The sequence below is a fragment of the Lutjanus erythropterus genome, chromosome 13 (genome assembly GCF_056507025.1).
Source record: "Lutjanus erythropterus isolate fLutEry1 chromosome 13, fLutEry1.hap2, whole genome shotgun sequence".
NCBI lineage: Eukaryota > Metazoa > Chordata > Actinopteri > Lutjaniformes > Lutjanidae > Lutjanus > Lutjanus erythropterus.
The window spans coordinates 6,961,194-6,976,198 of NC_139329.1; the positions used below are offsets into that span (position 1 = coordinate 6,961,194).

Here is a 15,005-nt window from a genome sequence, read left to right on the forward strand (position 1 = left end):
ATCTCTAGCTTGAATCTCACTTGTGAGACCAGGAGTGGGTGGGGAGATTCACCTGCCAGTGCACAGGGGAGGAGTTTGGAGAAGGCGGAGGTTATATAAAGTTGGGAGTGGTTTGTGAAGTCATTGTGTCTGTGACCCTGCTGCCACACCAGTAAGTTTGTTTGATTGTTTCAACCAGTTTGTTTGAATGAACTTATTGTCTGTGTACTTTGAACTGACATGACATACATCCAAAGTCACTGTGTGTATTAGACTTTCTAAGAGACCATAATGTTTGGGGGATGTTTGATTTATCTACCTGAGTAAGCTGAAATGTTTGATGCATGCTAGATATTGTGTTGGAGCCAGTTGCACTTAACCTGTAGATGAGCTAAATGTGTAAGTAAAAGATGATGATGATGGTGGTATAGTTGTATATCCTGTATTAACTGATGTTTCTGCTAACAGGATTCCTATGAGGACCTGTAGGAGTGTCTGTTCACCTCAATGGATGCATTAATAATGTAAGCTTACTCATGTGCATTTTATTTATTATTAATTATTATGGCAATATATTAATTTATGTTTGTTTTGAGATCATCTCAACCATTCCATCCTATCATCCGTTCATCTATCAATTTAAATTTGATCAAAATTGCAGTATGGCCTATGGCAATTTTCAAATCAGAGGAGGTGCAATATGTGTTAAATACAAAACGTGTCTCAAACTTCCATGTCAAATGAAAAACCGTGCTGCAGTGATGTCCTGGCCAGCATGTCAAATTTGTACATCATATTTGTGTATTTGTTTGGTACAGATCGCACCATAATGGTGTTTTAAATGAAAACAGTGACATAAAAATTAGCATTCTCTCTAATATCACAATTGCAATATCGATCAAAATAATCGCAATTAATTATGTGTTCAAAATTACTAAGTACTATGGTCATCCCAGTCAGTCAATAAATGGTTAAAATGGTTGAAATGAGTCTGGGATTCTTGTGTATGAATATGCACACCAGGTAGAGGTTCACTGGTCCAAATTATAAATGCACAATCTTTTGTTCAAACAGTGTAAAGCTCCAGCTTTGAATGGATGCTAAACACAACCTGCAGCTGTCTTTAAAGGCTTTAGCACCTTTGATCTTTTTCACCTTTAACCAGAGAAAAAAGCACCACTGAATTTAAGTTTTAGTCAGTGTAGAAACATTTCTTTTTTACCCTAGCCTATTTGTACTGTTTTTACCTCAGAGTGCAGTATCAGACAATATGTTTTTGAATTTTACAAGTTAATCTTGATATCAGCCCAATAGACCTTCTTTTATCACAGCAGCCATAATGATACGAGAGAGTAAGGTTCATTTAGTGTAGCAGAGGCTTTCCGGTGAGTCAGCATGTACAATAGTAGCACCCTGAGTCTGTTTGACCTGAATTCAGATCAGAAATACTGAGCATCGTCCGCCAGATGTTGAAGGACCTCAGCCGTCTCAGAAAAAAGACGGTTCTGGCCCTTCTTGTAGAGGCCTTCAGTGTTCCTGGCACAGTCCTGTTCACTTGTCATTGTGTACCGTACCTGTTATCCTCTACAGTGTCCACTCTAACCCTCTGGATGAGAGTGGGGGGGTCATTGTTGTCTTGGCTCTAAGATCCACAACCAGATCCTTTGTCTTTGTCACGGTGAGCTGCAGACGGTTCTGCTCACACCAGCAGCCCTGCACTCGACTGCATCACCTTTGCTGATACACCTAGAGGCATTTTACTGCTTTTACACAGTTAAAGGGATAGTTAAAATTATTTGATGTGGGGTTGTATGATGTACTGACAGTAGTCAGTGTATTACCTACACGCCCCTAGTTTAGAGAAGCAGAGAGGAGCACCAGCAAGGAAGCTAATCAATGTACTGATGTGGGCAGGTTAAGCAGCAAAATGTATTTTAGCCACTTGAAAAAAATGTCCAACTAAAATAAAATCAGTATTAGTTTAAGTGTGCCCTATATTAAGAGTATTTTCACAGTTTACCTTGTTGTCAGACAGCCTTTTCCAGCAGGAAACTGTCGTTGTTTACACCAAACATCGCTCTCTCCTGCTCAACTAGATTCCATTGAAATCAATGATTTTTACCTCGCAGCACACAGGAGTTGCTGGTCTACTGCTGCCTTGATTGGTTAGTAAGTGTTATTGTGTGACCTTGGTGAATCTGACCTAAGCTGATATTGATGAATCTGATACTGTTTTTTTTTTGGTGGCTAAAATTTATTTTGTTGCTCAAACAACAACTCCACGTCAAATAATTAGAAATATCCCTTTAACTGTGCAAAATCAGTGACATGCCCCTTTATGACTTTAACTGTCACATGCGCTTCCAGACAAACTGCACGCCTTTATTTTGAAGGCAGCAGAAGCAGAGTTCCGGTGTAGTGTCGGTACGTTGATGCCGCTTCCAGCAGAGATGGGGAGCGCTCTGCGGTCGCAGTAGGGACATCACACTTCACGTACACAAACACACACACACACACACAGCTGAGACGCGTAAAGGAAAAATTACAAATCTGTTTGTTTCCTCCTCGATCCCCGCAGCCTGCAGGCTCATGGAGAGCGGAGCCCCGCTTGTCCGCACCGGGGGCGCGTTGATCGGATGCCTTTCACCACAGCAGCGCCGTTAGATGCTCTCCATCCAGGATTAATTGGTTGACCAATGGCTCCCAAACATGCGCTCCTCTCCAGCAGCGGCAGCAGTGGCCCCGGGGTCGGAGGGGTGAATCATAATGGAGACCCCCGCTCTTCCTCTCCGGCGGCATGGATCCTGAATGCGGGGATGGTGGCCGTCTCTTTGCCGAGGAACGGGAAGAGGACGCGGGCGCTGGATGGGATGCTGGCCCGGTGGTTTGTGACCGTCGGCGCGGTGCTGGTGCTGATGATGCAGAGCTCCTCGGCCTCTGACGGTAAGACACTGATGCTGTGTTATCTTCCAACCTGTAAGAATGGTCATTTATTCCGTGTATAATCACACAAATAAACCACTGAAACCACAGGACCAGCAGCCTGAGCAGTGCTGAATGTTCTGACTCCCATCCCAGTCCCAGCCTGTTCAGTATCACCCTATATATCATATTATTAATACAGATATGTATAAGTCAATTTAAGAGAAGATTCATGTATGAAGATTTAATCAGACTCTGACTGATGGAAGTGATAACCACTAAAGACAACAGCTGGGTTGTATAAGACATGGCAGTCATTTTGATGCGTCTGGAGCTCTTTCAGACATCTCTGAGGGCTTTGTTGTCATTTTCACATCCTATATATTTTTATTAATTTGATTTAATGCTCCGACTTCCTTAAATATGTTCGATATGCATTTAAAACCGCGGTGCGGTCGCATACAGGCCCTCACAACCGATGTCACGTCCCCAAACACGCAGCCGGAGCGCACGGCGGACCGCAGCGCTGCGCCGCGCTGCGCCGAACCGGGTCGCGCCGCCACATCTCATCTCACTGACCGCAGCCGCTTCTTTGCATTAAGGAGGGAAACTTTTTTTTTGTTTGTTTTTTAATTCATTCATGGAGAATTGAGCCTCGAGGTCGCCAACCTCGAACAAGATCCATAGGGGACGTTTCATAGTCGGCACAGATAAATAATTTATGATCTCCGTGTCTTCACAGTCATCTGAGGAAAACACAAAAATAGCAGCAAAGACGTTCACATGTTTCAGTCAGATTGCTTTGACTACAGCTCTTAAAGAGGACAAGACATTGTTACACTTCAGTGAACAGACAGGGGTTGTGATCATTTTGACAGCAAATATATATTAAATCTATTTTTTGTTCCCTGTTTTGGCGTGATTTTGTTATGATTTCCAAAATATTTGGACTCGCCCAGAGGTTTTATTAAAGGATTATGTTTAATGGTTTTTAAAGCTCTGGTCGGTTCCTAACTGAGCTCTCTGGCAGCAAAAAAACTGAACCCCAACCAACCTCCAGGCGTCACTGTGTGTCATTTACATTTCGTTTTGATCTAAAACCTTGGAGGAGGTTGTTAGTCATGTTTGTGTTGATTAATGGGATGTCACTGTGAAATCCATGTTTGGATTCGTAATCGATTTAATACTTACAAGATTCCCAATGTTAGATTTAGTTGGTTGCATTTGCTAAGGGGCTAATCATAGCCTTGATTCAACAAGTGGGCTCACATTAACAAGAGTCCAAAAGCATTAATGTTACCTACTTCCCAACAGTGTTTATGGGCATCTATGGAACATAGTTAACATGACGTTTCTGCACCTTCATGTCTCCCTATGACTGCTGTATTAGTTTGAGCTTCACTGTACCAAGCTATTTTGGCACAGTGTTTATTGAGAGCTTTAGAGCTGTTGCGTCAGTGGACGAAAAACTCCTGTTTTGTGATGACTGTGTGATTTGATTGGTTCTTTGGATTGTAACTGAGTCTGTCGACAACCATACAAAATATGTTTTTGGACATCGTTGGGAAGGCTGTGAAAAAGTTAGCCTGGAGCGCTGCACAGTCATGCATCCTGCTGCAAACTTTTGTTCGGTTGTGATCGTCTTCTCTAAATGTTAACACATTTCTCCTGTCATCCTAAATGACAGCAAATCTAAAGTAAAACTGTCACTGCCTAATGTTCAATATCATGTCATAATCAATAATATGACACACTGACACTGGTTGACATGCTCTTAGATAAATATCAGTCATGTTCTGAAATCTGCACCACAACCCCTAGATTCTCAAACTGTGGTGAGCTAGTGGTTCGCAGAGGAATACCAGAAATATTTTCTTAAAATTAAATATATTATGCAATCAAAATGCTGCAAAAAATTTGACAGAAAACACATGAAAAAAATGAGATGACTGAAATGTAAGTTAAAATAAGTTGAATTTCTTGTGTTTTTGTCTCAATATCAACCTGCAACATAGTCACAGTCATGCACATAGCACGCCCATATGTCATCCATGATTACCAGTAGTTACGAGCTAAACTGTGAAGGCAAGTATAATAAGCAGAGGTAAAATGGAAAGGCTAAAATAAACCCTTCAAAAACACTGCAATTGTAGCTCCAAACAGGAGCTATTATGAAGAGAAGTGCAGATCAGGAGGAGAATATTTGAAGCTGGTGTGTTGAAAGTGAAGAGGATGACGGTAACCATGTTCTTTTGCTACTGGCTACTTAAGAAACGCCAGTGAAGTTTCCAAAAGTTAGGTTGTACTTGGAGAGCTCAATATTTTCTGAGGTGGAACGCGGTATGAAAAGTTTGAGGAACACTGCCATAACCCAGTGCATTTTTCTGTTTCATTAATACAAATCTGTAACATGTTTCTGATTAATTGATTAGTTGTTTGGTCTGTAATGTCTAATGTCAGAAAGTTGGGAAAAATGTTGATCAGTGTTTCTCACAACTCAAGCTAATGTCCTCAAATGTCTTGTTTTGCTCATAACCCAAAAGATGTTCAGAATAAAAATCATATTTAAGAAGCTAAAGAATGAATGAAGAGAATTTTGAGGTTTTTTCATAAAAAAAATTACTCAAACCAATTAATTGATTGTCAAAATAGTTGGTGATTAATCATCAGCCATTTAAAAAACCCACATCGGTCGACCACCAGTTAAAAGTTTAAATAGCTGTATTTGCAGAAGTTTGGAGACATTGGCTGCTCAAGATCTGCAAAGTTCAGTCATATGCACTGTTAAAAACAAGTTTCCCTATACAATGAATGCTGAATGCTGTTAAACAATCAAAGCACTCTTAAAATAAAAAAATACAAATATGAGAATATAAAAATACAAGAGATAAAAATAAAGATATTGGGGGAGAAAGAAGAAAGTACCTAAATAAAGTAACCAAGGAACACTACATCAAATTACAATATTTAGTTTCAAATACACATGTTCCATACATTGTCCAAAAACACACAATAAACAGTATAAATGATATATAAAAAAGTATATGCAAAATTTGTATACATGAGCAGAATGGCTGTGAATGTCTGTGAATGTGCAGAGTGCAGTGAGTGTTTATGTGTGTAAAGTGAAGTTATTGTTATGGTGAGGTACGAGGGGGATGCAGCGGCAGTTGGTTTGATCTGTTGATCTGTCTGATGTCCTCAGGAAAGACGGTGTCCCTCAGCCTAGAAGTCCTGCATTTCAGAGTGCAGATGTGTGAAGAGTCTGTGGCCCTTTTTTGTGTGTTTACACTGAACTAGGGCTGCAAGTAATGATTAAATTCACTGTCAATTAATCTGTTGATTATTTTCTTGATTAAATGATTAGTTGTTTGGTCTATAAAATGCTATAATATAGTGAAAAAAAATATTAATCAGTGTTTCCCAAAGCCCATGATTAGATCCTTAAATGTCTTCTTTGTCCCACAGCTCAAAAATACTCAGTTTACTGTCAGAGTAAAGAAATCAGGAAATATTTGCATTAAAGAAGCTGAAACCAGAGAATTTGGATTTTTTCTTTCTTAAAAAAATCACTCAAACTGATTCATCAATGATCAAAATAATTAATTTAATAATCGATCAACTGTTGCAGCTCTACACTGAACCATGCAGCTCTGGCATGAAGCCGCCACAGCGTGTCCTTTTACACAGCATGAGTGACATAACATAACAGCACAACGGTCAACATGTGATCCCACTAGTTTATAATCACACATGGGGCTGATAACCTTAAAGCTTTTTATGTGCTCCTGGATAAAGGGGCCGTCACTTCTGCAACAGTTAAATTAAAAATATCACCTTGTGTGATGATCTGTGGGGAGGATTTCTCTCTTCCTGTGTGTGTCTGCTCAGTGCATGTAACCCTGTGTCAGCGCGGTAAAAAAAAAGTTCAGAATTTAAAGAATACACTCAAAAATGATAGTGAACGTGTAAATCAAAGATGCTCTCTATATAGCAGCTGTAAGACAAAAAGTCTGTATATACCTTAGCTGTCATAGTACACTGTGCACACATACAAAAAACTTAAATCTTCCCTGATCCCTGCTCTGCTTTAAACATCCCGACATCACATTTCGTACAAAGTGAATATGATAATAATTGCACTCTATCTGGCCTGAAGGAAACCCTTGGGAGTTTGCCTTTATGGACAACATAAAGAAACTTGGACAAAAGCAGAATGAAATGGTCCTTAGTAATGGAAGCACTTGAAACATTTTAACATTTCAAAATAAAACATTTATTAAACCAAAGTTAGACCTCAGCGGAGATAAAATAAAAATATTACAACCGCCAGTTTACCTGTATATACAAATCCTACATAAGCCAGTACACAGTCGAGGGCTTCTCTCTTTTCCCATCAGTGGGCAAAAACTTTACTCGGCTTCACTTAAACAGTAGTAAAGACTCAGAAAATGTGTGTTAAGGGCACTTTTAACTGTTACAACTTCAGTTAAACTAATGTTAATTAAAAATACTCACCATAGAGAAATGCACATGCAGTATTGGCAGGCTCAGGCACCAATCAAAACAAAGAAAAATGCCGCAAAATTACTGAAGTTTCGCCCCAGTTGCAGGCCTGATCGTGGCTGGTGTGGGCTGGGTCACAGATAAGATGATGGCTGCTGAATGTGACCATGAAACAGAGTAACTCACCCTCAGAAGTCCAGTTTACCACAGAGAAGGTGAATTTTCACACCAGTTTCTCAACAATTGATGAAGACAGCCTCTCTGCCTTCGTCCCCAGAGGTGCAGCTTGGCTTTACCTCGCCACCCAGTGCGCTATTTTGTTTCCTCGTACCTGTTGTCGTGTTGATGATGTCCATTAAGGTGCTGGCTGTAGGTAAGCATCAAAGCTAATAAAGACGAAAGTCCAGATGCGTTACCTTGGTGACAGCGTGCATCAAAGCGAATTAAGTTCTGGTCTAGCTCAATAAGAACCTGGCTGTTAGCTAAACATTAGCAGTTAGCTGAAAACTCACACAACACTTTCAATTTTACCCTTTTTTTTTTAGATTATTTTGGGGCTTTTCAGCCTTTATTTGATAGGACAGCATTAGACAGGAAATGGGGGAGAGAGAGAGGAAAGACATTGAATCAAGGGTCACCAACTTCAATATCACTCTTATCCAACTCGTATCATGCAGACATTCAAAGAATATATTAGACATTATATGGTTATATAAATAGAAAAGACGGAAAATATCCATTTGTGGACCCAGGGGGTTACATATAATAAGTATTAAAGTGATTGACTGGCTTAACTTGCATGCTGAGAGTCAGGAAGTCAGACGAACAGTCTCTCTGTACGACCGTAGCAATCTCTTATTAACTCTCAAATTGGAAAATAATGAAATCCTGGCTCCTCTTACTAACACATGCTGCCACTTCTCAGGGTGTCATCTGAGGGTAATAAAGGATGTCTGTGCCCGCATGATTAGCACAGATGTATTAAATGCATACCCCCTTGTTAAGCGCAGATTTTAGAGCGAGAGCGGAGATACAGAACATGGAGAAGATTGCCAAAGTATTTGGTAAAAGACAGTTTATCTGCCCAGCCTCCCCAGTTAAATCAGAGCAAATCGCCCACTCACTCTTAACATATCCTCTTTTATATCATGCTGCTGTGGCACTTAAGAGCGAGCTTTTCCACAGCATGGCTCGGGGAGATTTGACTTTCTCTTACCTGGTTATTCAAGCATTCAGCCGTTTCAGGTCTTTTTAGAGAGAAAACATTCCTGTTGTATTTTTGTATTCTGTCTCCATTTATAACAAAAAGGAGGTTTTGGTGGCTGATGCCTGGCTGGTGTATGTGTGTGATTTATGCATGCGTGTGTTAGCATTTGTGTCTGCAGGCATGCACAGAATGTGTGTGTGTAGGTGTTTTCTTTAATAGGTCTACAGAGATCTTCATCCTCAGTCAATAGCTGAGATCTATTGGTCCGTGTTACCATGGGAACAGATCAGCAGCTAGTACTTTTCTCACTGTGTGTCTGTGTTTGTCAGTCAGGGATTGAAATAACATCTGAGTAAGTGTCAGGTCTGTTGCCTAGTAATCAGCGTCCGATGACACACCAGCGGAGATAAAACGCTCTCTGGAGCACTGGGAGAACATTTGTGGGGTTTGAACTCAAACCCTTCCAGCTGCTAAACATCCGGCTCTCCGCTAATGTCTGAGTCAGCGCTGCTGCTGTTTTCGCAGAATTGAATGTCATTTGTGTGTGTGACCCTTTTCTCACATCATTCTGTCCTTGATATCTACAAAACAGTTCCAAGTTAAACCAGCAGCATGACGGCATTTCTTGCTACAATGTAGATGTAGAAGTAGTGTCCGGAAGGGTCTGGAGAATAAAGGAAGATTAAAATATTGAGTTGCAGCCAGTAACTCATTTGTTCAAAATTAACAAGAGTATGTGGCAAAATGGAAGATGTCTTTTCTTTGTATCGTTCCTCCCATAAAAAAGCAAATAACAACAACAGCCACCTCTTACAGCTTTTCTGATCATATCTAAATAATCTGATATACAGTAGTAATTAAACAGTATCACTGTAGTAATGCTAAGATTGATATAGTCAAAGATTTAAGGCTTGACATTGTTCAAAAATGTTTGATATTGCCAATATGACACCTGTATGGACACCAAAAAATTCAGTTTTTCAGTACCTTGGTTTGTGTGTCAAATGTTAAATGGCATCTAAATACAAACTTAGGCACAAAAATGTCTATAATGTCTAAAATGATCAACAGATATGGTAGGTGAACATTATTAAAAAGTCTAAAATTAATAAAATAAGCATTCTAACCTACTTGTCAACTTAAAATGCATATTTCACCAGAGACCCTCTATGATTGGCTTTTTACAAAAATCCTATTTTTAGTCTTGGGCAACAATGTTCAAAGGTTCTGTTCATCAAAACACCAGTAAAAACTTTTTTCTCCATTTAGTATTATAAACAAAAAAAGGGGTGAGAATAGCCACCTTTTTCAGCTATTTACACCTTGCCCCAGAGTTTGAATAGACTTTGCCGCAAAGCCTTTGTGCACATGGAACATGTGTAGATGAACGAGTACAGGACTTTTAAACATTATTACTTTCAAGTTTCAGTTGCAGTTTGTTTAGGTTTAGTCAATAAAACTAGCCTACTTGATTAGCTTTAGGAAAAGAAATCTAAATGTGAAAAGTTTCTTTCTACCAAAGAAAACTGATCTGTTGATTATTCAGAGTGAGGCTGTGTTCAGACAAATGGCGCCCACCCCACCGCAATCACGTTTTCTTTTCGATCATTGAGAGGGAACACTAAATGATTGTCACTTCGTTAACTTTTTGTTATAAATCACCTGCAGTGTTTTGGCATCTGATAAACCTTCAAACTTATCCATGCCAGCCTTTACAATTTGACAGTTGACACTGTACATTTTCTACGCCTACTACTTTTTGGCACGTTTTGATCTGGTTCTGATTGTGGAGGAGCCTGAAATGATAATGCAGTTTATGTGCTTCATCATATAAAAAACGGCGCTGACTGCTCTGAAGCAGGTGCTGTAATGGCTTTCATAAACAAAATGATGTATCTTCTTACTGGCTGAGCTTAAAATGGCTTGTTACTATACTTTCTTGGCTTTAAATAGAGGGATCGGACAAACTCCTGGAGTCAATAACCTGGGCGGGAAAGTGAGGACTTGAATGGCTGCCTGGCCACATTGATAAATCGTGTGCTGAATATCATTTATCTGCTGTCATCAATTACAGTGATCGATTGTGCTGATTAGGTACAGTACAGGTTGGCTCCTGTCTGTCTCCTGTGGTTTCTGAGAGTGGAGAAGTTGGCTGAGGATCAGGGCTCTGAGACTCTGCACACTCACAACCTGATTAAAAGTTTGTTGCCTGTACCAAGACAACAAAAAAGTTTCTTGTGATACTGCAGAAGAAAAGCAATGCTACTGTTGTGTTAACTGCATATACGAGAAAGACAGAAAGAGAGCAGGCAGTCAGACAGATTCACACACTGATGTTGAATTTATGATTACAGGATCAATACAAGTCCGGCTCATAGGAATGATTGGCATTGAGATCAGGTGTGTTAAACCCTCTGGAAATTTGAAGAAGTGAAAATGCATACATGATATGTATCTCATTAAGCATCCACATATATGTATGTGAAAATAAACTTTCATAACTGCTTAAAAAAATCTAGTAAAAAAAAGCTGTTAATTTAGCTGTTTTAGACCATTTCTCAAGACTGTGTAGATGTGGCAGATCATGTTTTCATTGACATCTTCCTCATGAGCACCAGCATGGAAGTGAAGCAATGTACTGCAGTGGACAGGGTCAACAGCAAAACATATTTTAGCCACCTATAAAATTCAATAGTTTAAGTGTGCGCTGTATTTAGAATATTTTCACTACTTTACTTTGCTTACTTCAAAGCCACCAGAGTCCTTTTGACATTAATTTTACCTCACAGAACTGGTGCCATGATTGGTCAGTTTGTGTTATTGTGTGATTTTGGTGTTTTCACATGTTGTTTGGATCCAACGGCAAGCTGCAGCGATTAGTTGGTTAGTCAGTTAGTTGACTGATTGATAATAAATGAAGAGTCTTTGAACTGTTTGTTGGACAAAGGAAGGAATTTCGAAAGACGTCACTTTGGGCAGTGGGAAATTGCGATGCACATTTTTCACAATTTTTTGACATTTTATAGTAAAATGAGTGATAGTGAAAATAACTGGCAGATTAATGAAATGAAAATAATCTTTAATTGACCGTACGCTAAGCACTACCCTCCTTAGTTGCTGCTGCTAAGCCTGTCAAACTTTTCATTCTTGCACTCCATTGATGCAGCTTATGGTGATAACACTGTCAGATTTAACATCGAAGTTTGGAGTAATTGTAGAAACACGAGCCCTGTGAATCCTTAGAAGTAAACAAAAGCAACGTTTCATTTCTAGCTGATGACGGTGGATTTTGTCGGCTAAAATTATGACTCACAAGCAGATTTTATGTGTAGCTGGCTGATGTAAGCTACTGCTAACTTGACTTGAATCAGATGAGAAGTCTCCAGTCGACGCTTTCATATTTCCATCTGACACGTTTTAAAACAAGAACCCTGTGAAAGTGTAAATGTAAAGTTATCTGACAGCTGCACACATGGTATAACGTTAATGCTAAAAGACTGAGGCTAAAGCTAGCTTACATCTCAGCAAACATTGGTCGGATGGTGAAATACAGCAGGTACATCTACATGATAGATGACATAAATACTCTCATTAATGAGGGAAAAGGAAGCAAAGAGACTCGAGTAGTGCTGCGGACCTTGAGGCAGGTCACCCAGCCAGACCTTGATTGTAGAAGACAGCCAGGATAAGAACTAAGCTAAGCGGCTTAGACCTGAGACAGCGAGCCAGAGAGAGATGCATCGTCGACGGCCCACTTTGATTCTGCATCAGCCCACATCCTCCTCAAAACTCCACACAACAAATGCAGATGCAGTGGTATCTAACAAGTTTGACTGCAGCTTACTGCAGCTAGTACACTAGTGTTAGTTAGCTGGAAATGCTAACGTTTGCAGCTTATGTTAGAGCAGGTGAGAACAGAGACATTTCTGAGAGACAGCAAAAAAGACGGCGCCATCCAGACTCATGAAATGCAGAGTATCGCTCATCTCAGAGCCTCCTGCACACCTTCAACATGGGGAAAAATAGAAAGCTTGACAGCTCTAGTTATGGTTGCTAAACTATGATTGGACAGTTGCTGTTGCTTAGCAAAGGGTCACTTTCAGTAATAATCCAAACCAACATTACATGCTGCACATAATTAATAGGAGAATTGTTGTTTTTGTTGAAGTAATATAACTGTTTCAGGTCAGAGTGGATCATCTGACATGGATTCAGCCGTTGCCCTAAAGGCCCAATTCAAACCTCAGGAAAGTTCATAAACCTAAAATGACAATATTTTCAGAATATTTCAGCTCTACCAAATCTGGGGTTGCACTGAATGATTAAAACAATAAAATCTATAAATATTCATCTTTGCAGCCCTTTATTAAAAGTGAAGGGAGAATGACTTTGCCGTGCATCCTTCTGTGTATGTCAATTTTTAGTCGTTTTGACTCATAATTCCACAAGGTTCATGGAGCACTTAAGCGCAGAGCTCGTGTTTAATGCATGGAGACTGTCAGATGTGATCCCTCTGGAAACTTTGACGATGGCTGACAGATGAGAACGCTTGCCGCGCTACAACCTGCTTTATTTGATGTCGGCTACTTGGCTTCATAAGGATTCTCGCTCACACACCGTCGCTCAGTTCATCGCTTTAGAAACCCCTGACAAATTGAATGAATGGCAGCACACTCCGCTGTGTCCTCTGCAGCGCCGAAGTAAATAACATTTCATTCCAAAAGGTTCCTGAAGCCACAGTTCACTTCTGCTCAATTTATTTTGTGTCAAAGCGTGTCTCTTAAAACTGCATTTAAAAGGATATGTCAGCGAATATCAGAAAAATAAAGTACAGCGCTGTGGCAAGTTAGGTAAGTGCCGAGTTGATGTTCACTCATGATCCATAGGTAATAATGTAGCCGCTAACTTTTCAACAATACGAGAGATGGAATGGCACAGATGTCATGATATTTGTTCATATACCAGAGACACACAAGCATCCTGTATAGCTCAAGCATCAGGTTGGTTGCTGTGGTTACCATCGTCATTATATAGGCTATGTTAGTGGAGTGAAATCATCCTGATGTACAATGTTGAGCCAGCTAGTCAGGAACAAGTATTTTCTATGTACATATAAATAGCAACATTATAGAAATACAATCATACGTATTAAGTCTAGTTCTATTTAATGTATTCATTTAATTAATGTGTCATTAATCAGAAGAACAGCCTAAAAGTTTTTACACTAAATTAATGCTGTATCAAGAATATATGTAGCCACAAAGCAGAGGAAATGTCTTATTATTGTTATAGTCTACCCATATTATACTCACATTGAAGCTGTGGCTACATAATTATTAAAGAAAAGAAAATAGAGAATCATCCTTTTTTATTTAAGGCAGTGTATGTGAGAAGTCAAATAAAATAAATATATTGTGAAAGTCCAGTATCCACACTGGACTGGCCTGCCTGCAGCCTGGAGACCCCGGACTGTTGAGCATCTCAGGCAAGAATAGGAAATAATTTAACTTTCAAAACTTCAACAGTCGGTGTCATCAGTTCCCAAAAGCTTTCGGATTGTTATTAAAAGAAAAGGTGATGTGTCACCTGTCATCCGTCCTAACTTTTTTTTGGAATGTGTTGCAGGCATCAAAGTCAGAATGAATGTATATTTATCAGTTTTAACATTAAATGTCTAGTCTTTGTACTGTATACTATTGAATATAGTTTGAAAAGTTTTTGCAGATCATTGCATTCTGTTTTTATTTACATTTTACACAGTGTCCTAACTGTTCAGGAATTAGGGTTTTTAATAGACATCTGACAATCGGTAAGAAGCAGGTATATTCCAGGGTTGGTATCGTATCCATTATTAGATACTCCATTACCATTTCATGTAAATTTCCATTTGTGCATTGAGAAAGTAGATAAGAAGAAGGTGGAACAAGGCTAAATATTTCAAAACACTGAGTGCCATATTGCTTTTGGCTGCAGCACCATTAGAGGCTTTGCAGTCGCTGGTTACCTCAGCCTCATGCTAGATGTTGGCAGACATTTCATCAAGATGAGTGACAAGAGTTGGAGCACAAACCTGACTGGAGAGGGAGGAGACCAGCACGATCAATACTGTCACTACCTCAAGGATAAAAATTTCATGTTGCAGCTTTAATTCATGCCATCACAAACCGTAAGCTGTCCTCCTTTGCCTCATCACACTGCTCCATTTCCCCCCCTTTTGTCTGAAGAGCTCAGGTGATCAGAGGTGTAGCAGTACATCTGGAATTGATCCAAGGCCAAAGATCCTGCATATGGTCCCAGAGGCAGGGGAGGAGGGGGGGGGGGCACAAAGCACTGCATCATCCCTGCACATGTTCTCAGCATTAAAGCAGCAGTGGCTCGTTTTGCATTGCTC

The 15,005-nt window shown here is 39.8% G+C and overlaps 1 protein-coding gene across 3 annotated transcripts in view; it reads left to right on the forward strand.

The window, feature by feature from the left end:
- The first annotated feature begins 447 nt into the window (after positions 1-447).
- The window catches only part of kiaa1549la (KIAA1549-like a), a 167,539-nt gene continuing 152,981 nt past the window's right edge, over positions 448-15,005 (forward strand). For 2 of the 3 annotated variants that reach the window (XM_084734595.1, XM_084734597.1), the window contains exon 1: positions 2,433-2,922. In XM_084734595.1, coding sequence (XP_084590721.1) covers positions 2,676-2,922 — 247 coding nt within the window. In that variant the 5' untranslated portion in view covers positions 2,433-2,675. Of the gene's footprint in view, positions 504-2,432; positions 2,923-15,005 lie in introns of those variants that run through there. The other variant, XM_084734596.1, reaches the window with a different exon arrangement.